Here is a 23,849-nt window from a genome sequence, read left to right as displayed (position 1 = left end):
TTGTGATTTTTTTTTAATGGTTCATGCTTTTGTGTCTTACCTAAGAAATGTTTGGCTAACCCAACATCACATGGTTTTCTCTCTGTCTTCTTTCAGAAGTTTATCGTTTTAGCTCATCTATTCAGGTCTATGATCCACTTTATGTGTGGAGTAAAAGAGTGCTGAAGTTTGTTTTCTTCCTATTCAGATTTATAGAAATGATGATCCTTTCTTTGTTGAGTTACTTTGGCCCCTCTGTTAAAGACAGAAGTGTGCTTCTATGTCTGGATCCTCCAGTTTGTTCCATTGGTTATAGATCTCTCAGTACACAAATGTCACACTGTCAAGATTACTTGGTGTCATGGTAAATCTTGCAATCAGGTCGTAACAGTCTGCCCTGGCCTTCCTTTTCCAAAATTATTCTGGTTATTCTAGCTCCTTTGCTTTTCCATGCAAATTTCTGAATCAGCTCATAAATTTCTTCAAAAAAGCCTCTTATGATTTTGATTGAGAATGTACTAAATCTATTAATCAAAGAACTGCCCTCTTAATGTTATTCTGTAATCCACAAACATATATATCTATCTGTTTAACTCTTAATTTCTCTCTATAGTGTTTGCTGTTTTGGTTAAGTTTTGCCTTCATTTTGTTAAATTTATTCATTATTCTACTTTTATGCTTTTTAAATGGCATTTACTTAATTTCATTTTTCTTATTGTTGATTTCTAAAGTATAGAAATACAATTTATTTTTTCATGTTGACCTTGTAGCCTGTGATCTGGCTAAATTCACATATTTGTTCTAGCAGCTTTTTGGTAAATCTCTCAGGATTTCCTACATGAAAAATCTTGTCTGAAACAGAAAGAGTTTGTTTTTCTTTTCCAAACTGCATATCTTTTATTATTTTTTCTTACCTTATTGTACCAGCTAGGATTTCAAGTAAATGGTGAATAGGAGTGGTGAATGCGGGCATCTGTGCCTTGTTCATGATTTTAGATAGAAAATGCTGAGTATGAGTTTCAGCTTGAATTTTTGTAGCTGCCCTTGGCCAGCTTGACAAATTCCTTCTATTCTTCATTTGCTGAGTATTTTCTCTTCCATGGGTATTGAATTTTTTTCAAAAGCGTTTCCTATATTTACTGAAATGATCATATGGTTTATCTACTTTGTTCTGTTGATGTAATAAATAACAAAGTACATTGATTGTGTGAGCCAATCTTCAATTCCTGAGATAAACTCCACTTTCTCATAATGTATTATTCTTTTTAACACGTTGTTGAAATTGATTTGGTAAAATCTTATGAGGACGTTTTACAACTATGTCAGTAAGGTCTGTTCTTTTTTGTAATGTGATTGTCTGGCTTGAATATTAGAGTAATGCTTGACTGGAAAGTGTTATCTCCTGTGACGTTTCCAAAACAAGTTTTGTGTAGAACTGGTACTATTTCTGCCATAAATATTTGAGAGAATTTGCTAGAAAAGCCATCTGAACTTCTAGTTTCCTTTATGGGAAAGTTATTAATTATAAATGTAATTTTCATCATTGATATGGAGCTATTCAAAATCTCCAGATTTTCTTGGGTCAGTTTTGGTAATTTGTCTGTCTCAGGGAATTTGTCCATTTCATCTAAGTTGCCCCATTTATTAGCATGAAGTTGTTCCCTTATTAGCTTTTAAGATGTCTGGAGGATAATGATAAACCCTCCTTTAATCTTGAGATTGTACTGATAATTAATTTTAGGTCTTTTTTTTTTTCTTTTCTAGTATAAACATTTAAAGTTTTAAATGGGCCTCTAAGCACTGCTTACCTGTATCCCACAAAGTTTGACATCCTGTATTTTTCTGAACATTCAGGGAAAAATATTTTCTAATTCCCCCTGTGATTTCTTCTTTGATCTGTAAATTATTTAGAAGTAGGTTGGTTAGGGGGCACCTGGGTGGCTCAGTGGGTTAAAGCCTCTGCATTCGGCTCAGGTCATAATCCCAGGGTCCTGGGATTGAGCCCCACATCAGGGTCGCTGCTCAGCAGGGAACCTGCTTCCCTTCCTCTCTCTCTCTGCCTGCCTCTCTGCCTACTTGTGATCTCTGTCAAATAAATAAATTTTTTTTAAAAAGAAGTAGGTTGCTTAATTTCAAATATGTGAGGATTTCCTAATTATCTTATTCTCAATTGATGCTGACTTAATCCCTTCTTTAATTTTTAAATTTTTTTTAATTTACTTTTTTTAGAGAGAAAAAGAGAGCAGGAACAGTGGTGAGAGACAGAGGGAGAGGGAGAGAGAGGATCTTAGGCAGGCACCACACTGAGCACCGAGACTGACATTGGGCTCAATCTCATGACCCTGAGATCATGACTTGAGCTGGGATCAAGCGTCAGACACTTAACTGACTGAATCACCCAGGTGCCCCTTAATTCTTTAAAATCAGAGAATATGTCCTATATGATTTTAATTTTTAAAAATTTACTGAGACTTGTTTTATGGTCCAACACTTACTCCACCCTATTGAATATTCCACGTACACTTAGAAAGAACACGTATTTTGCATCTGTGGGTGTATGTCCTATAAATAGGCCACAGTGACTGACAGTTGATCTTCTGCGTCTTTGCTGACATTTTATGTAGTTGTTCTATCAGTTATTTAGAGAGGGTTGTTAGAAGTTCTTCTATGATAAAGGAGTTGTCTGTTTCTCCCTTTCATCTGCCCATTTTTGCTTCATGTCCATTGAAGCTCTGTTATTAGGTACACAGACATTTAAAATCTTTATACCTTTCTGATGAATTGAACTTTAAAAAAAAACAATCACTGTATAATGTCAAAATCTCACCAACATAGATCTTATTTTCCAAAGTTCTTTTAGTTCTCCTTTCCAAATACTTTAAATTCTCCACAATTCCACTTAGGTTTGAACTTCAAAGGCTGTTGACCTCTCCATGCCCTTCCCACTGGTACTGAGACACTGTCATCTCCTCCCAGCTCCCACACGGAAGATCCTGGAAGGACAGAACTTCTTAGTAAAGGAAGAATTGTTTGGTAACTTGTATGTCAATAAAATGTGGGTATTAACCATTATCATAGTTGTCGAGTTTTGTGATATTCCAAATGTGCCAAGATTATCTGGGGCAAGTTGGTAATTGTAGAATATGAAGTGGAGGGATCAATGCTGAGTGATTTTAAATCATCTGTTTCAAGAGCAACATCAGATTTCATACTGCTCTTCTGAAGTGAGGGGCTGAGGGTTAGTATGTACTTGGACTAAAACTCAAGCAAATGGTGACTAGAGACCTGCTCAGAGGTTTTGATGTTTTATTGAATTTTAGAGCATTGTCACGTTATTGCGTTTTAAAGCAAAAAAAGCAGAAATCATTTCATTTCTGAAACTACCACAGAGCACTCAGCAATAGGACATTCGCCCCTCGAGCTTTACTATCCGGAGCTCTGATTTTCTAGATGTATTCAGTACCTATAAATATGTGTTTTGTTCCCCTCACTCATTTGGGAAACCACAAAAAGGAGAGTCACGCCCAGAAGTTCTTATGCATATCGCTCTAATTTGAATAAATTATACGCAAGGATAATTTATGTGCGTAAGGCAAAATGTGTATAGGGCTTCGACAGCGCAGTGATCTCTACTGATCCAACTGCTCTAAATGTGTGTAATTTTCCAAGGTTGTGTCAATATACCTAAGGAAGGGCCAAAGACAAAGTAAAACGGTGGGACCCGAGCACCTACTATGATCAACTGCCCAAACCCGTGGGGTCGCTTTGGTAGACAGCCACCTACAGAGCAAGCAAAACCCACCAAGTAACACGTGAATCCTCACAGTTATCACACTTAGTCCTCATAAAGACAAAATTTGCTGTTGCTGCATTCCTCCTGTGGCTGCGGAAACCAGGCTTTGAAAGGTTCGACTGCTCCACCAAGCTCGCACAGCTGTAAGTGGTGGTTTTGGGACTCGGATACAGACCGCCTGACCCGAGATGCGGTGTTTGTTCTACTTTGCCAGAAAAACTTTCAGATCGAGAGTTGGCAAACTTCTTCTGCCAAGGACCAGACAGTAACTATACGGAAACCATAGAGTTTCTGTCTATCACAAGGACTCAACTCCACTCTTGTAGTGAGAACACAGCCAGAGACAAGATGTAAATAAATGAGTTTAGCTGTGTTCCGATAAAACTTTATAAAAACAGGTGGTGGGCGGGGTTTGGCCCAGAGGTTGTGGATGGCTGATTAAAACAGACAGAAGGAATTAGGCTCTACAGGTTCTACTTTTCTATCCTTCCAGAGGCATTTTTCCTTGCTGCTCCACTTACCCTACTGAATTATATGCAATAATTACGATTTCACTGTAAATTCACCATCCTGTTCCTACCTGCTCTACAGCGCCAACTTTCCTCTTTCCCTAGCACAAATTCTAGCTTTGTCGATAAACACTATCGAGCAGTGATCAACACCTTTTTTTAAAATAAGGACCAACTCGGGAAAAAAAATAAGGCTTTTCTCCTCTGAGTAAAAATAGCTTTATTGGACCCCAAAATGGAAAAACAATGTAAATATTCTGCGCTTTACCGAATATTTTTAAATGCTAATGAAAAATCGGTCCTGCTTTTGAGTTACAAAGATGCTAATACACAGGCAACAGAGTCCTCTTTCCATCTTCCACTCCTTATCTCTATATAGTGCTTTAGGATTCAAAACACGTCTTCTAATACATTATTTCATTTCTCTTTGAGGGAGGATCATCGTGGAAAAACTGACACAGAGGTTAGGTGACTCATCTCGAGTCGATGCCCAATTAGGCACAAAAATCTACCAAATCCTACTTCCTCGCCTGCCTCCCGTCTCCTCCCACTTGAAGCCTAGACTCCATCTAAACCCACACGCTTAGATCAGCAGTTCTGAACAGATTCGTCTCCTGGTGGGGGCCCAGGCAGCTCTGTTCCCTTCAGGCTTCTGCTTTGTCGAACTGAAAGCTGCATGACGTGAGACCAGACACTTTTCTGGAAAACCAAACAGGGCATGAAGCTCTCCGATCTCACTGCTTTATGGGATCATTCTCTCCAGACACTCATCTACACTCTTACAAATAACCATTTTTACAATTCTTGGACGGTTCAGTCAATGTCAAGTTCGTTCTTATTATTTTACTATCTTATTATCTTATCTTATTATTATTATATGTGTACTACTTGTTCTAAAAGTTAGTTTTATTTCCCCCCCAATAAACATAAATTTTCTCCAGTCTCTACTTCCCTCTCTCTCCTCTCTGAAATGACATTCTTCAACCCATTCCTTTCACCTGTCAGTGTTCTCTCGGCACAGAGTTAGTCCCCTGAATCTGTGGGCCTTTCTCCAACTAATTTTATTTTTTAAAAATTTTATTTATTTATTTATTTATTTGAGAGAGACAGAAAGAGAGGATGAGAAGGAGGAGGGTCGGAGGGAGGGGGACAAGGAGATTCCCTGCAGAGTCCAGAGCCCAATGAGGGGCTCGATCCCATGACCCTGCAATGATGACCTGAGCCAAAACCAAGAGTCTGATGCTTAACTGGACTGAGCCCCCCAGGTACCCATCTTCATAATTCATTTTAAAGAGTGTAGATAATGTCTAAGGCGGGCTCCTTACTCGAGCTGTTCCATTACTGGGTCAAAGCCATTTCTTGCAGATCTGATATTGTTTCAGAACGTTTGCCTGAAGCAAAGCAGCCCCAATGTCTTCGCCAAGCATAAGCATTAGTTTAGGACCTGGCCAGTTGCAGGTAAGTGTTTTTAGCTACAAGGAACAAGGGGGAGCAGAGAGCCCCCTGCACGCAGCCTTGCTGCCACCCCCCCCCCCCACTACTCACCTCTGCAATCAGGTCATGGAGCTCTCCTTCACTCGGGCAGCAGCCTAGTGACCTGATGATTGTTCCGATCTCTCTGCAAGGAAAAAAATGGTCAGAAGTTTCAGAATACAAACTTGGAAAAGCATGCTCGGTGTCCCTCGAAACTTCAGGGCGGAGGTCGCCCAGCAAACAGTGCACTCAATACGCAAGCCTTGTGAGGACAGGAGCTACTTTCCAGGGAAAGGAAAAGGCAGCCAAGCAAACCAAAGGGAGAAAAAATAAGTGTTTGCATTGATTAGCAAATGCAAGCCCTGCCTGAGCCAAAACCCAGGAAGTTCTAGAAAACAGAAAGGGGAAGGGGGTAGGAAAAAGAAATGCCAGCCATTTACTAGGCAAGTTTTAAGTTAGTTAACTGTTTTGCACCTCAGTTTCTGCATCTGTTAAATGGGGACAGAGTTCTGTGCTGAAGTGCACATTAGTGGCAGAGTTCTTAGAAGCGTGGCCTCTAGTGTCTGATTGCTAGAGTAACTGCGGAGGATGGGTTTAATTTTCATTTATTGGTCTCCCTTCATCATAAATGAGGGCCAGGTAAACACGTAATGGCTTCCTGTTCCCTGCCTGCCGGACCACCGCAGTCCTAACACCCGTGCACTGCTTTTCACGCCCACGTCCCTCATGAAGGCAGGACGTGAACATGAAGGTGGGACGAGACACTGAAGCATCCTGTAAGACTCTACTTCCAAGAAGTCCCCAAAGATGTCCCATGAATCTGGCAAACAGCACTGTAGTAAATAGATCATTGAACATCAGACTCCTACTGTGTACATTAGAACCAAGGGTTAATGAGGCACAGACAAAAGCATGACTTGGTCAGTATTCACAGATCTAGACCCTCCGTAACCTTCTAAGTCTATGTGCATCAGAGAAGCACAGGAAGTCCAGAATCAGAAGGAAAGGCTGTCACCCTGCATGACGGGGACCCGAAGCTCTTGCACGCACATGCATGGGACAGTGGTCCCCACCTCCATCTGACCAGCAATCACCAGGCATGTGATCAGTACAAGTGAAAACAGGCTGTAAGTGTAAAATACACACAGATTTCAAAAAACTGAGTATCAAAATAAATGTCAAATATCTCACTGATAATTTTTCAACTGACACGTTGAAATGACTCTATTTTAGACAATGGGGTTGCATAAAACATAGTGTTAAAATTAATTTTACCTGTTTCTCTTTTATCTTTTTTTAAATACAGTTACTAGAACATTTTAACAGCACTAGAACATTACTAGTACCCCCTCTTTCTGGAAATGGCTAGGAATAACTGTCTTCATGAGTCAGCGTGTGAGAGGAGAGGTATGGAGAGAAAAGAGTTACTCTGCACTGGGTCAGCAAGGTCATGATGCTTCTGGTGTCTGTCTGAGAAACTGTAAACCAGAGTGAACTGAGCCCAGGACATGGGAAGGGCTAAGGCGCTAGCTGTGGGTAGGGCCCGATCCCCCTGAGACAGGATACCTGCGACACTGTGATTGGGAAGAAGGTCTGGCCAGAGACAGCTCTGGGAACAAAGCCACGGCAGCACAAGGGCTTCCCTGAGAAGAGTGCGCTGGCGGGCAGAGACCAGCCAAGGGTCCAACGAAGAACCTTCCAGAGCCCGGCCCTGACCCAGTGGTCCAAGGAAGAGGGCCGGCCTTAGACACAGAGGAGAGGTGCCAGAGCGCTAGGCGAGAACTCCACGGATCTGCCGAGGGCCGTGTCCAGGGAGTGAGGAAAGACATGGGGAAAAGTCGGCGCCATCTTGGTGTCACGTGCTGCTGAGACTTCGAGTGAGTTCTGAGAGGCGCCCTTTGGGTTTAGGAAAGGAGATCAGCGGTGATTTTTTTGATGAGGGAAGCTGCTGTCGAAGGCAGTGGAGAAACCAGATTGCCCTGGGTCCAGGGGGTGGATACATGACGTGAAGGGGAGGAAGGGATGACTGGAGGGGACACGGGGTCAAGGAAGATTCTGTAGGACCAGAGAGAGGGGAGCGCACTTGGATGTGGATGGGCCTGGCTCCCCAGGGGTGGTGGGGGTGCTGGTGCTCGGTACTCAGTGTGCACACAGCCACCCCCATCCCCGACCCCGGTCCCACCAGCAGCAGCAGGCTGCTCTGAGTCAGAGGATGGCAGGTCCTTCCTTTCTGCCTAGAAAGTTCTCCTCTCTCTCCCCTTCAGTTCCCCTTTGAAGGACCAATCGCCCTCCTTGCCTTTTCTGAGTGAATCCAGCTAGAACCAAGCTGCTTCTTTCTCTAACCCTAAAACACGAAGGCCTGATTGACTTAAGAGGAAAAGGCAAAGCTTCTATGGCGGACGAGCCACAGTGACCTAAAGAACGACACAGTAAATCAAGAACGCCCCTGCACCCCTACAAACCGGTCCGTGAACTATGTCTAGCAGTCATTTCCTCTACACCTCTACACGGGCTGCTCCGTCTTCTCAGTCAACGCTTCAAAATGGCCATTTGCCCCATCCTAGATTCGGGGCCCCTTAACTTTCCACTCCGCTCGCTCTATCCATCTGCCATCTCTTGCCACAAGCTCCAAACCACAGACACACCTCATCTCAGCAGAAGAGCCCTCAGACCCACCCACTATGTCCCCGAGCAGACGCTGATGGTTTGGGCACCACCACTGACCACCCCCCACCCACCTGCTGGGGTAGCGCGGGCAGCAGAGCTCCACGCCACAGCCTGGGTGGATGAAAGCCTTGCACCGTTGTGCACAGTTGCAGGGACTGCCGAGTCCAAGGCCAAGACGTCGTCAGGGTCAGTGTCTGGTGAGAACCCTGGTTCGCGACGGCCTCCGTTCTCTGTGTCCTCACACGGCAGACAGTGAGCCCACTCTGGGTCTCTGTCTTCCTTTTTTAAGGGCCCTAATCCATCATGGGGTGCCACTCTCAAGATCTCACCTAAACCTCATCACTTCCCAAAGGCCCACCTCCAAACATCGTGGGGTTCGGGCTTCCTCTATGAATTGGGCAGGACGCACACCCTTGGTGGGGGGCACTGCCGTGACAGACCCTGCCCGTGTACATTCTAGAAGTCCGGACATCCTTCCCTTCCTGTCCCTCTCAGCCTCTAAGAAACATAAAACGCCCTTCCTTAAGAAAGCTGACCCCTCTTGGTGTCCCGGACCTGCAGTCTTGGCTCGTTCTTCCCACGGGTTATAGACACTACTGAGCGCTCACCTTGCTAAGTGTACTTTTAAGCCCCTCAGTCTTGGTTCTTGCTCTGGACACACGTGCCTCCGCTCAGCATCTTCATCCTGTCCTCTACTAGTTGCTTCCTCTTTTGCCCTAAAATGTTCAGCTATCTTCCTTCCTCATGTTGAAGACATTCCTAATAGGTGCTCACCACCCCCGAGCAGGCTCCCCACTTCAGTCACCGTCCCAGCCCTTGCTCTGACTTCCTCCTCTTGCAGCAGTCAGCCCACTGCCCACCCGTCCGCTCCAGGCCCAGCTCCAGGCCCAGCCGCCGCAGACCTGCCATGCCCAGCCCTCTGCCAGTCAGTCAGTCTGTCCTGCCTCTGGGAGCCTCTCCATCTTCTCAGCATGCCACGGCCCCTCAACGGCCCCCCAACCCGGACCGCCGGTTGCAACATGACCTCACTGTTAAAACCGTTCCCAGAGGGGAGCCTGGGTGGCTCAGTCAGTTAAGAGGCTGCCCTGGGCTCAGGTCACCATCCCAGAGTCCTAGGATTGAGTCCTGCATTGGACTCCTTGCTCAGTGGGGAGCCTGCTTCCCCCTCTGCCTGCAACTCCCCCTGCTTTTGTGCACACTCTCTCTCTCTCTCTGACAAATAAATAAAGTCTTTTAAAAAGCAAACACACAAAAACTGTTCCCAGAGCTAAGAGAGGCAGCAGCTCAGGTCTGGACAGAGAGAAGGCCACTGGTGATCTCAGCAGCAGCACCCGCAGGGAAGGAGGGACAGAAAGCCCGCGGGGTGCCAGTGGGGGAGGCGGGGTTGGGGACTCGGACTTGAGAAGCAGGCACAGAGAGCACAGCCGGGGAAGGTGGCAGCTCTGGAGGGGCACCCCCCCCACCTGGCCAGCACTCTCTGCGCTCAAACTCGGTCCCCAAGGACCCCTTTGCTCCTTGCAGCAGCCCCTTGTTGGGGGGGGGCACCGTGTTCTCTCCGTTCCACAGACAAGGAGACAACCCGGGACATTCAGCAACTTGCCCAGGGCCACACACAGCATTCCAGCAGCGGCTCCCCCAGGAGCAGGAGGCCGGGGCTGCGGGTCGGACCGGACGCAGGACAGCGAGACTGCGAGACAGCAGACTAACTGACCTTCTGGCTGGGAACCCACAGCTCCTCTGGGAGTCGCAGGAATCGCCCCACAGCTCACTCCCCCGCACGCCCACCAGCAGGCTGCAGGGGGCGACGCAGCCGTGCCAGGGTTTGGCTCTGCTCTCCCGGCGCTCAAATGTCCTTACCCGCTTACCCCTGTCGACAGCCCAGGGAGGAAGGCGCCTGCTTTGATTCTACCGAGGAGGAAAACAGGAGCACCGGGTTAGGCAACTTCCCCAGGATCCTAGGAAGTCGTGGCCGTGGGACCCCACCCTCCTCACCCCCGTGCGCCTCTGCCTCGCAGAAACATGGCCGAGAATTTCAGGAGACTTACAGGTGACCTTGAGTGTAACAAGGTGCTGCCCGAGAACACCAGAGGCTCCACCCCGTGGGAGCAGTGAGGACAGATCCAGGGCTCAAAACTGATGACCTGCGGGACAGACTTGGCCAGCAGATCAGGTTATGTTCAGCCTAAGTGTTGGTCTCGTTCTCTAGGTGGGCCACCAGTACACATCCTCAGAAGTGTCACAGGCCTGGTCCCTGTGGAAATCTGGGTTTATCACTCCTGGAAAACAGTCATTTACTGTAGGCATTTATCTGCGAGAGGCAGGGGAAGGAGCCAAATGACCTCTTTAAGTTCTCCCCAGCTGCTCTGATTCTATTATATTCAAACACGCACACACACACACCTGTGGCTTATGTCAGTGAAGGTTCTAGTTCTTAGAAGACATACACTGGAGTATTGGGGGGGAAGGTCATAATGTCCACAGCTTACTTTCAAATAGCCCAGCAAAATTGAAATAATAATAAAATGTGTAAACAGTGTGAATATGTGTGTGTGTGTAGAGAACACAAGCAAAAGCAAATGTGGCAAAATGTTCATAATCGTTGCTTCTCTTGTCTGTAAGTGTAAAATTTTTTAAATAAAAAGTTTTCATTAAAAACAAAACAAAACATACAAGAGTGGGGACCTGGCTGGCTTAGTTGGAAGAGGGCACAACTTGTGATCTTGGGGTAATGAGTTCGAACCCCACCCTGGGTGTAGAGATTACTAAAAATAAATGTACTTTAAAAACAAACAAGGGGCGTCTGGGTGGCTCAGTGGGTTCAAGCCTCTGCCTTCAGCTCAGGTCATGATCCCAGGGTCCTGAGATGGAGCCCTGAATCAGGCTCCCTGCTCAGCAGGGTGCCTGCTTCCTCCTTTCTCTCTCTGCCTATCTCTCTGCCTACTTGTGATCTCTCTGTCAAATAAATAAAATCTTTAAAAAACAAACAAACAAGATAAGCACATTGAGAATGAAAACCAAAGTGATAAGAAGTAATAACAGAAATCCTGCCTCATATAAACTATTTAAAACCATTAGGCATATACTGTCTATCATTTTGGCTTCAGAACAGGTAAAAGTATCTGGAGAAGATGGAGCCTGGTTCATCCCTGACCCCACAGTGAGGAGGCAGCGGGGGCCGGACAAGAGGAGGGAGGGGAGGGAAATTATAGGAGAAGCAAAGCCGCCTCTGAGCTCCTCTTGTTCTTACACATTTCGAAATACAAGACCAGAGGCACAGTCAGCCGATGATCCCAAGAGCTGCTCTGGCTAGGATTCTGGTGCCAAGAAACCAGGACTGCAGGTGGAGGGGTCACGTGGGCCTCCAGCACCCCAGATGGTGGTGCCAGGATGGGGCTGAGGTCCTGGCCAGAAAGGAAGAAACCACATAGCTAACCCGTCACCCTCAGGAGTAGTGAGGCTTCTAAAGCTGAGCTAAGAAAAACAGAGAGGGGGAGAGGGCAAGGAAGACCACAGGCCAGAAAACTGTGAGACGGAGAGTTCCTGAGAAAGGGGCAGGGGTCTAGAAAGGAGAACTGGAAAGGAAAAGGGAGGAAGGAGGCGAAACTGTAGATTTCAGAGACAAGGAGTAGAAATCCCAAAACTTCACGACGAAAATAAAAGAAGTTCAGAAATAAGAAATAACAAAAAGAGTAGACCACTGGGACATTAAACAAAATTATGAAATAAAGCAACACAATTACCCACATTAGGACTGATTGATCTATTTCATGTCTACTAAATGGGATTTTGAATCAAGTGAAATGATTGAAAATTATTTTAAAATAACTTTTAAGGGGCGCCTGGGTGTCTCAGCCAATTAAGCATCTGACTCTGAATTTCCGCTCAGGGGATGATCTCAGGGTCCTGGGATCCAGCCATGAATCGGGCTCTCTGCTCAGCGGGGAGCCTGCTTTCCACACCCCCCCCCCTCTCTGCCTGCCTGTCTGCCTACTTGTGATTCCTTTCTGTCAAGTAAATAAATAAAATCTTAAAAATAAATAAAATAAAATCTTTAAAAAATACTAAACTAACTTTTACGACGATTGTAACATTTTAAAATCATTAAAGTATTTACAATTATTAAAGTAGCCTTTTAAAGCAACCAGTTAGGAACTTCCTGAAATAAATGTAGTGAAGTAAAACTAGAAGAGTTTTTGGATTTTAATACTTCCTTCCAAAGCGTTTTTGGAAGAGAGTTCAGGGAAAAGCCAGAAACAAACTCATTTGCGTACAGCGGTGGATGGGCTGTTACCGACCGGCTCCCCAAAAGGGAGAAGCCCAGACGAGCAACATTTGCATTTCCACCGAGTCTACACCGTCCCCCATCCGGGGGCCAACTTCAAGCTGCGCAAGCGCAGCCGCTGGGGGAGGGGATGGGAAGAGAGACCCCCGGGGGACCCCAGCACACCCCTGCCTGGCCCCCGCACACGCGTACTCACTGCCTCGCAAGCATAAAGTCAAATACATTGACCTGCAGTTACAAGCGGTCAACTCTGAGTATTTGGTACCTTTTCATTGTTCATAAACACATTCGTGTTGCATTTTATACAGAACAGCCTGAAAACGTGTCAGTCACTGCATGAGTTTTGCACGTCGTCCTCGTGCAGGGAGGGTCAAGCTAATCTGTGCGCGGGTCCGATGTCACTGTGAGTGCTGCCCGAGGGAGCGCCTTAGGGTTTTAATACGATTTCCTCGATTTCCTCGTAAGTTCATGCAATTTACGTTTTACAGAAATCAGTCACCTGCCTTGCAGAATTCCCGAAAACGTAACCATCGGCTCTTGTGAGCTGGTTGCCAGTCAGCGTGATTTGGCTGCAAAGCGGATTCCACTGCGTTGAGACAGCTCCTGGCCCCCAGGTCGCTGGACAGGCTCACCTTCGACACAAGGCGCACACAGAATGGAAATGAAATGCATTCCTTGTAAGAACGGCAACAACAACAACACACACACACACACACACACACACACTTCTCCTCCGGAAATATTTTTTTCTTCTAAATCAAGTTCATGGGATTTTCCTTTTTTTTTTTTTTTAAGATTTTATTTATTTATTTATTTATTTATTTATTTATTTATTTATTTATTTATTTATTTGACAGACAGAGATCACAAGTAGGCAGAGAGGCAGGCGGTGGGGGGAGGGGGGGCAGGCTCCCTGCTGAGCAGAGAGCCCGATGCGGGGCTCGATCCCAGGGCCCTGGGATCATGACCCGAGCCTTAGGCAGAGGCTTAATCCACTGAGCCACCCACGTGCCCAGGGATTTTCCTTTTTTTAATTGCTGATGCCTCAATTACACCATCTCACATAAAGCCTGTAATATCTGCAGAGCCGTCCCCTTTGTCGGAGCGAGTGTTTGCGAACCAACGCCAGAAGTCTTTATGGTTCGATACTAACAATCGGCTTCGCGCTTGCACTATCGATAACGTGGTAAACACGGGGACAAAATCGCTTCAGAACACAAGAGTCACAATAAAGTCGCCCAGTAGAGGCATCTTCCTTGAATCCGCGGGTGCAGTATCACGGTTCTGACACGAGGTGGCGCCCGTGCCACGGAGCTAGGCGGAGAGTCCTCCGTTTAAGGGCAGTCTAAGGTCAAAACCGTTCCCGTGAAGACGTGACTCAGGACAAGGGACGCAATTCTGAGAGAGAGAAGAGAAGGCAAAGTTCTTTACCTCCTCTACGGGACAGGTGATATTCAGCTAAGTATAAGAGAATGTTGAAAGCAATTCAAAAATGTCTAAGAAGGAACAAAAGCAGGATTTGAAAATGTTTTTCATTTATTTCATAAATATTTGCCAAACCCTACCACGGGCCAGGTACCATTTACCGAGCAGCAGACAACAAAAGGTGGACCTTGACCTGGCAGAGGGTGTTGTCGGAGACTGATCTTCTTTTGCAAACCCATGAAGAAACCGAAATAATGGCTAAACCTCCTTATTCAGACAAAGGCTCTACTCAAAAAAAAAGGGGGGGGTGCTTATTTTTCTGAAGGTCCCTCTAACCAAGTGCGGAGCATTTTTCCACTGGTGAAAGATGCTTTCCAAAAAGCTCTGGGTTCTAACTTGTTAGGGCATTATTTCTCCTGCCGTCCTATGTGCTAGAGTGTGCAGCCCCCAAGTGAAGAATTCAGACTTCGGTGTATCTCAGGGAAAAGTCTCTATAAAATACCGGACATTACGCAGATAATAAAAAAGTAATTCAGGGGCATCTTTACTTTTGCCCTAGGCAACCAAGTGCGGGAGAAAGCATGCACATACACAGGTCTATGTGCGAGTCTCAGGCAGTGGGAAATACCATGAAGAAATGACGGCCACCATCATCGTTACTATAACCGCGTGAGTCCACTGGGGCAGCCACAACGAATGGCCACAGCCTTTGGGGGCTGACGCACAGGAACTTATTTGCTCACAGCTCTGGAGGCGGGAAGACCAGGATGGAGATGGGGGCAGGGCGGCTTTCTTCTGAGGCTTCTCCCCTGGGCTCGAAAATGGCCACCTTCTCCCTGTGTCCACCACCACCTTTCATGGCCACCACTTCTCACCCGGACGGAAGTCACCCTTATGTAGTCACCGCTTCGGCTCTCACCAGCCACCTGCGTCCCCTCTCTTAGCAGCCAGAAGAATCTTTTAAAAAATGAAAATTATAGTATGGAACTCCCCTGCCTAGAACATTCCAGTGGCTCCCCACTGCACTGATGTCTGGGAGGCTCTGCCTGAGCTGGACCTGCCTGCCGCCCTGACTTGGGCTCATACCGGGGCCTCCAGCCCCTCACCTGGCGCCCCACCCTCCTGTGCTGATCTCCCACACACTATCCCCTGGCCCCTTCAGAGGACCTTTACGTTTGCTCCCCAGTTCTTCACGGGCTGGCTCCTTCGAATCCTAAAGATCTTAACTCAAAAATGGCCTCCAGAGAAACTTGCTCTGACCAGAGTTCTACACAGTTTCATCCCACATCACCACACCCTCATTTGCTAACATGTCATCTTCTACCTTCCTTACAGCGATGTGCGACACTGTCCTGTTTTATTTATTTGAGAGCACTTGTTACTATGTGAAATCTGTCTGCTGGGATATTGTCTGTTTCTTCCCTCAAATGTAAGCCCCAGGGGATTCCGTCGGTGAAGCAGCCAACTCTTGATTTTGGTTCAGATGATGAGCTCAGGGTTGTGGGGTCGAGCCCCAGGCCAGGCTCCATGCTTAGCGGGGAGTCTGCTTAAGATTCTCTCTCTCCCTCTCCCTACCCCCTCCCCGTTCTCTTTCTAAAAAAATAAAATAAAATAAAATGTAAGCTCCATGTGGACAGAGGCCTTTCATTGCTACATTCTGACACTTAAAACAGACTCACACTTGATAGAGACTCAGTATACATCTGTTGAATAATATGTGACTTTGTAGAACACTTTACAGGTTGAGAAATGCCTTTCAATTAAAAAGAACTTTCATTTAATTCTCACATCAATCCGTGTTATAGTCCCCATTTTAAATATAAGGAAACTAGAACTTGGAGAAGGCATTTGACTCACCCTCCAGCAGCATAACTAGCATAAGGAGCAAAGCTGGAAGTTGGTTCTACTGTCTGACTCCTGAGAGTCTGTCGCTCAGGACTCTTGGCAGTAACATCTTCTTAGGACAAATCATGGTGGTTAATGGGATTTGAGGTGAAAAGTAGTAGCAGAGAAAAAGACCCAGATGTGGAACAGAACAAACATGGCTTTTGAATACTTTTTGTGGACCTTTTGATTATAATAAGGGCTTAATAAATGTTTACAAGATTCATTAACAAAAACATTTTTCCATTGTTGTGAAAGGGCTAAGTCATTCCAAGTTCTACATTGCCAAATGGCTGCTCACGGTCCAAACAAAACTAACAAAAAGCTCGCTGTCCTGGAGTCTTCTTTTTAAAAAATGACACCGAAACACCATTTGGCAAACACGACAGTAATCCTCGTTACGAAGAAGATCAATCAATGAATGCTAAAACCAGTGGGCAAAGTTTAAGGAGAAGGGAAATTCTGCGTAGTCTTGCAGTATCTGCCCCAAGATGTTTACTAGTTACGAAGGGAAAAATAATAACCTTATAGTGGGGAACCCACTATATTTTCCCCCACAGCGGTAAAATTAAGCAAGTGAACAAGGTTGACATCACCAGTCATGAAACCTAACCACATCAAGTGCCCCTGACGTGCTGCTCTGAGAAGAATACAAAATCATTCCTCTGGCATTCCTGCCCAAAATGCATTACTTCGATCTGTGCATGGGAACACAATGGATAAGCCCAGACTGAAGGCCGTTCTACAAAATCACTGAGACTTTTTTTTTTTTTTTTAAGATTTTATTTTTTTGACAGACAGAGATCACAAGGAGGCAGAGAGGCAGGCAGAGAGAGAGGGGGAAGCAGGCTCCCCATGGAGCAGAGAGCCCGATGTGGGGCTCAATCCCAGGACTCTGGGATCATGAACTGAGCTGAAGTCAGAGGCTTAACCCACTGAGCCACCCAGGCGCCCCTAAGCAGGTCCTTTGATACAAATGTATCCAGGTCACAAAAGGGAAACACTGGGGAACTGTCACAGGTTGTTGGACTGACCCTGACAATTAAATGCAACCAGGATTCTATGTTGGCTCCTGGAGAGAGAACGGAAAGGAGTGGGAAAGCCGGTAAGAGTCCCAGATCTTCGTTTCCGTAATTGTGCGATGGCTAGTTAGGGCGTGACCATCAGGAGAAGGTGGGCAAAAGGATACAAAGGAATGCCTGGCACTAATTTTTGTGTTTCTGTAACCTTAAAATTAATTTCAAAATAAAATGTTTTTAGAAACACTGAGATTAAGTTTTAAAATAACATTTATTTAAAAATTTTCAAATAAAATGTTATTTTAAAATACTAATTAATGCTTTTATTTTCCTCTGTGGTCAAAGAATGGAGAGTTCTGGTTAATCAGATATTTTTAAAGACTTACTACCACTTTTACACCTCAGAGATAATAGCCATTTTGCAATATAACGTTTTTTCAGATTGTCGCTCATCTCTTCATTTTTCTTTGAAAGTACTTTTACTTGAAATTTTTGTGACGTGGCTGAGTGGGTCAATCTTTTAACTTTAGGATTTCGTTGAGTCATTTTCTCCATTCCAAGTTCATAAAGAAATTCACCTATATATGTATTTTACAAGATTTATTTATTTGAAAGAGAGACAGAGCACATGGGGGGGGGGGGGGAGGGAAAGCGATTCTCAGACTCTGTGGTGAGCACTGAGCCCAGAACCCAACGTGAGGCTCGATCTCACGACCCTGAGATCACAACCTGAGCCAAAACCAAGAGTCTGACACTTAACTGACTTCTTCCCCATTTCATAAGTGAACTCTCCATATGCACTTGGGATATTTCTGGATTTTCTGTTCTATTTCATTGTCTTTTATGCCACACTCTCTTCGTTTTAAAGGATCTGTAATGTTTTACTATCAAATAAAGCTAAACTTACCTCCTTTCTCTTCTTTATCAGCAGTTTCCTGGCTATTCTTGCTTATTTTTATATGAACATGAAATTCACTTGTGTAGCTCCAGGAAAGATCTACTGGTATTTTAACTGTGACTGTGTTGAAGTTGTTGATTTAGGATTACTTGACATCTTTATGAGTTCAAGTCTTCCTTTCCCACAAACATGGTATGTCTCTCCATTTGTTCAACTCTATTTTTGTACCTTTCAGGTTTTCCTAAGCTAGCATTTGTAAATTTTTTGTTATATTTATGTCTGTAAATTTTAGCTAATAGATGGGTCTTTTCTTCTGTTTTATATCACCTGACTGGTCATTATATAGTTGAAGGCTCTTGATTTCTGTGTATTTGTTTTATTTCCTACTACTTTATTGGACTTTTTTTTTTTCCTGAGGTAATTTTTCCATTGGGTCTCTTGGGTTTTCTAGAGATTTCATATCTGCAAATAGGGATAGTTGTCATTCTCTCTTCTATCTTTTCTACCTTCTACTATGTCATGCCCAATATTTATGCCTCCATATGTATGGAGGCAAGTATGACTTGTCTAATTGTGTTAGCTAAAACCTCTAATACTAAATTTGGGAGGTCTGGTTGGCTCAGTCAGTCAAACGTCCCACTCTTGATCTCAGCTCAGGTCTTGCCCTTGGGGTTGTGAGTTCAAACCTCGTGTTGGGCCCCCTGCTGAGCATAGAGTCTACTTAAAAAAATTCTAAATGATAATGGCAAGTATGGATATTCTCATTTTGTCCCTGATTTTAACAGAAATGTTGATTGTCCTTCCTCAGTAAGAAAGAAATTGGATTTTAGGCGGAGATACACATACTTCACGTGAAGATATACATATTTTCAGATCTACTTTATCGAGTGTGATGGTTCATTTTATATGTCAGTTTGGTTGGGCTTCAGGGATGCCCTCGCAGCTGGTAAAATATCATTTCCGGGTGTGTCTGTGAGGCTGTCTCCAGGCGTGATTAGCATTTGAATGGCAGGCTAAGAAGACCGCCCTCACCCAAGCAGGTGGTCATCATCTAATCCAATGGAGGCCTAAGCAGGAAAAAAAAGGGTGGAAGAAGGGCCGATTTACTGTCTTTGCTTCAACTGAGATACCGATCTCCTGCCCTGGGACATCGGTGCTCCTGCTTTTCCCGCTTTTGGACTCAGACTTACACCATCGGCTCCCCTGATCCTCTGGCTTTCAGAGGATTCCGACTGAATTCCATCAATGGCTCTCCTGGTTCTCCAGCTTACACACAGTAGTCACGGGACTTCTTAGCCGCCATAATTGTGTGAGCCGATCCCTATAATAAATCGCCTTATCCCCTCTCTCTCTCTATAAATATATAGATACAGATGCAGATACAGATGTAGGCATAGATGATACAGACAAATCCAACTGCTTCTGTTTCTCTGCAGAATCTGACGTATTGAGTCTTTAAAATTATGAATGTGTGTTGAATTCGGTTGAATGCCTCTTAAGTGTCTATAGAGATGATCCTATGATATTTCCTCTCAGATCTATGAATATAATTAAATATATTAATACACCTCCCAGCATAGCACTATTCTCTCACTCCTGGAATAAATCCCATTTTGCTTTAATACGATCCTGCATTTTGTTGCTGGCATTTCACTTATAATCTATTCATAAGTAAATCTAATCTAATCTAATCACTTATAATCTATTCATAATAATGAATAATACCTAATCACTTATAATCTATTCATAAAGTAAGATTGTTCTGGAGGATTTTTTTAAAATTAAGTTATTGTTATCTGTATTATAGTTATCTCCGAAAAAGAATTTGGAAGTTTGCCTTCATTTCTTATTCTCGAGAAGAACTTGGTACAAAAGTTTTTTTCAGGTTTGACAGAATTCTCCTATGAAAGCATCTGGATGGAAGGCTTTCAGTGAGAGAGCTGTTTGAAAACTTCCCTATCGATTCTGTCGAAGTGAGTATGTTTAGATTTTCTATCTTCACGGGGATCCACTTTTTGTTCATTTGTTTTGCTTTATTTTTTTGTCAATAAGCTTTTTTTAAGTGTATAACTCGGTGGTTTTTAGGAAACTCACAATGGTAGGCAGCCACTGCCGCGACCTAATCCTAGAACAGTTCTGTCACCCCAGAAAGAATCCCAGACCTGTTAGTCCCTTCTCATTCGCCCTCCCCTCACCTCCTTGGGATCACTAACTACTGCCCCCTCCATGGATGACGACTGTGGACACTTCCTGGAAGTGTCATACCACCATGGCCTGCTGTGTCTGGCGTCTTCCACTTGGCATAATGTCTCCCAGGTTCACTCTCCTTGGTGCCTGGGCCAGTTCTTTCATTCTCCTTTGCTGAAGAACATTCCAGTGTATACATACACCACATTCTGTTTATTCATTCATCAGTGGATGGACACTTGAGTTTCTCCTTTTTGGCTATTAGGAATAATGTTGCTATGAACATTCATGCGCAAGTTTTTGTGTGAACATAATTTTTCATTTCTCTTGGGTACCTGCCTAGGAATGAAATTTCTGGGTCACAGAGTAACTCTGTTTTAACTTCTTGAGGAACTACAAAACTGCTTCTGAAACGGGCTGCATCATTTTACATTCCCACCAGCAGCATATGAGGGTTCTAATTTCTCCACATCCTCACTAACATTTTTTATTTTACATTAAAAAAAAATTATAGCCACTCTAGGGGATCTGAAGTAGTATTTCTTTATGGTTTTGATTTGTGTTCCCCTAACAACTAACGATGTTTGGCATATTTTCATATGCATGTTGGCCATGAAATATGTTCTTTGGAGAAATGTCTATTCAAATCCTTTACCCACTTTTTAATTGGGCTATTTGTATTTTTATTACTGACTTATTAAGAGCTCTCTGTAAATTCTGGATGCTGACATATGATTTGCAAATGTTTTCTCCCCTTCTGACTTTTTATTTTCTTTACGGTAAAAAATGAGTTTTTAATTTTGATTTAGTCCAATCTATCTATTTTTCTCCCTTGATGACCTGTGCTTGATGACCTGTGTCATATTTAAGAAACCACTACCTACTCTTTGGTCACAAAGACTGACACCCAGGTGTTCTTGTAGAGTTTTATAGTTTTAGGCCCTACATGTAATCTCTTATCTACTTTGAGATAATTTTTGCATATGATATATGGCAGGTGACCTACTTCATTTATTTGCTTGGATATACCCAGCTGTCCTAGCACCATTTGGTGAAAAGACTATTATTTCTCCATTGAATTGACTTGCCAACTTTGTTGAAGATCAGTTGACCGTAAATGTAAAGGTTTATTTCCAAACTCTCAACTCTGTTGCACTGAAGGACGTGGGTAGCCTCATGCCATTATGCCGGTATCACAGAGTCTTGATTACCCTAGTTTTGCTTATTTATTTATTTTCAGGATTTTTTTTTTTAAGATTTTATTTATTTATTTGACAGCAAGAGATAGCAAGAGAAGGAACACAAGCAGGGGGAGCTGGAGAGGGAGAAGCAGGCTTCCCATTCAGCAGTGAGTCTGATGCAGGCCTCGATCCCAGAACCCTGGGATTATGACCTGAGCCAAAGGCAGATGCTCAACCACTGAGGCCCCTAGGCACCCCAGCTATAGCTTTGTTTAAATACTGAAATTGGGAAGTGTGAGTTCGACTTTGTTCCTTTTTGAGAATGTTTGTGGCTATTCTAGGTCCCTTGCAATTATGTACAAATTTCAGGATCAGCTTGCCGATTACTGAAAAAAAAATTTAGGGGCACCTGAGTGGCTCAGTAGGTTAAGCCTCTACCTTCGGCTCGGGTCATGATCTCAGCGTCCTAGGATCGAGCCCAGCATCGGGCTCTCTGCTCAGTGGGGAGCCTACCTCCCCCTCTCTCTCTGCCTGCCTCTCTGCTTACTTGTGATCTCTGTCTGCCAAATAAATAAATAAAATCTTAAAAAATTTAAAAGGCAGCTGGGATTTTGATAGGAATTATGCTGAATCTGTTGATTTGGGGGAGTATTGCCAGCTTAACGATAGTAAGTGTTCCAATCCACATATATGAGTTTTGACCAATTATACTCTACTAGAAAGCTGCCCTTCACAGCTAGATTTTCAAATTTGCTTGCACAGACTTGTACAAACTACTCTCATGATACATTTAAATTTTCTCTGTTTTGACTGTTACTTCACCCCAGTCATTGGTGACTTTTTGTGCTTTTCTCAAAGAAACAAAAAATGCCAGTGACTTTTCTTTTTTTTTTTACCTTTCACAAGGAACCAGGCTTTCATTTTATTTATTAGTTCCTACTGTTTCTTGGGGCCATTATGCTTTTATCTTCACCAATCCCTCTCTTCTGCTTTCTCTCAGCTCACTCTTCTCCCCTAGTTTTTTGAACTGAATATTCTGTTCATCTTCTTATGCTTTCGTTTAGCTTGATAAAGGCATTCATGAGTATTGATTTGGTTGTATCTCATGGATTCTAATGCCATTTCCATTTCCATATGTCATTTCCATTACGGTTACTTTCCAGAAGTTTTCAATTTCATTGTCCTAAAATTTCCCCTTTGACCTAAGGGTTTTTCTAGACTCTTAAATTTTTTTTCCAGATTGAGCTCCAGATGGGGATGTGAATGAGATTTCCCAGGAAAGGGTATAAAGTGAAAAGAGGAATGGGGATGAACCTCTGGGGACATTAATATGTCATCTAGAGGCCCAGTTGTCCCCAAAAGGAGCCAAGAAGGAAGAACTGGAGATGTTGGATGAAAACAGCAGGTGAACTCAGGGAAGACAAGGGAAGAGACAACTGGTGACCTCAGGATACCACAGTTTGAATGGGAATGGGGTTGGAGGTAGAAGTCAAAGTACCAATTGCACATGAAGAATGAACAGAGGGAAGGTTCTCAATCAAAACAAACTCTCCTTCATACCAAGATTCTTAGCTATGAAGAGAAAGACAATGACAGGGTATTAGCCAGGGGTTTTACTGGGTCGGAGTTTTTTTGTTTTACGTGAAAGACATGTATGTAGTGGGATATTTTGCAATGATAATGAAAACCTTTCCATCCAATTCATGGTACCTTTTTCCTCCCAACCAGGATTGCCAGCGCATTCCACATTCACTGCCTCAGGGAGAGGAGGACTCAGCACAATACAGAGATGGGGTGAATGTCAAGGGAAGCTGACTCACTTGTGAATGCATGGCTAGGCACTCATACCATCCAGGCCCGCCCCTGTGCAGACTTCCTGTTTCCGGTTTGCATTAGGCCATGGATTCAAGAGAGTGGCTGGGTCTCCTTAGGATGGAGAGCTCTCAGGGCTAGGAGAGCTGCAGTCCTTGGGTCTCCCGTGTGCAGTCTTGGGCCCTCTGTGTGATGGGGCAGCTCTGAAAGGCCACACCACACACACACACACACACACACACATAGTTAGCCATTTTTTTCCCCCAACCTCTAATTAAGATTCCTTTGAGCAGAGCATGGGAATCCCTCTTGCCCCATATCCTTGTCTGTAGCTGCTACTGAAAGATTTCATGTCACTGGAGCTTGCTAAAAGTCCCTGTTCAAGTCTTTGCTCATGTCTCTTGGTGGGGCATTTTTTTTTTAGACGGTCCCAAGTGATTCCAGTGTGCCCTCAGAACTGGAAACCACTGCTCTGGTCTACGTGTCAACCTGCCTACCCTCCCAGAGTTACATTTTCTTTCTAAAAGCCTAAATCCATTAGTTACTTCTCTGCGTTGAGGATTTCTGCATAACAGCATCCAGCCTTCGCAGGGCACAAACAAGACCATTCCATGCACAGCCCCATTCATCTTTACACATTCATTTCCAATAACAATGCAAATGAGTAACATAGCCTCTGCTAATATCATTGGCATTGAATATAGAAAAAGACCATGTTGTGCACAACAACGAACCCAAAC

At 44.2% G+C, this 23,849-nt stretch overlaps 1 protein-coding gene across 2 annotated transcripts in view; it reads right to left on the bottom strand.

The window, feature by feature from the left end:
* EFCAB2 (EF-hand calcium binding domain 2) overlaps positions 1–23,849 on the bottom strand; it is a 109,766-nt gene that overhangs the window by 15,877 nt on the left and 70,040 nt on the right. Inside the window, exons 1-2 of one of the 2 annotated variants that reach the window (XM_047704653.1) lie at positions 13,203–13,335; positions 5,827–5,899 (exon numbers count right to left, since the gene is read on the bottom strand). In XM_047704653.1, coding sequence (XP_047560609.1) covers positions 5,827–5,899; positions 13,203–13,234 — 105 coding nt within the window. In that variant the 5' untranslated portion in view covers positions 13,235–13,335. Of the gene's footprint in view, positions 1–5,826; positions 5,900–13,202; positions 13,336–23,849 lie in introns of those variants that run through there. The other variant, XM_047704652.1, reaches the window with a different exon arrangement.

Source organism: Lutra lutra, chromosome 15, assembly GCF_902655055.1.
Source record: "Lutra lutra chromosome 15, mLutLut1.2, whole genome shotgun sequence".
NCBI lineage: Eukaryota > Metazoa > Chordata > Mammalia > Carnivora > Mustelidae > Lutra > Lutra lutra.
Note: the sequence above shows the minus strand (reverse complement) of the source record. Positions and strands in the feature narration are given on the sequence as shown.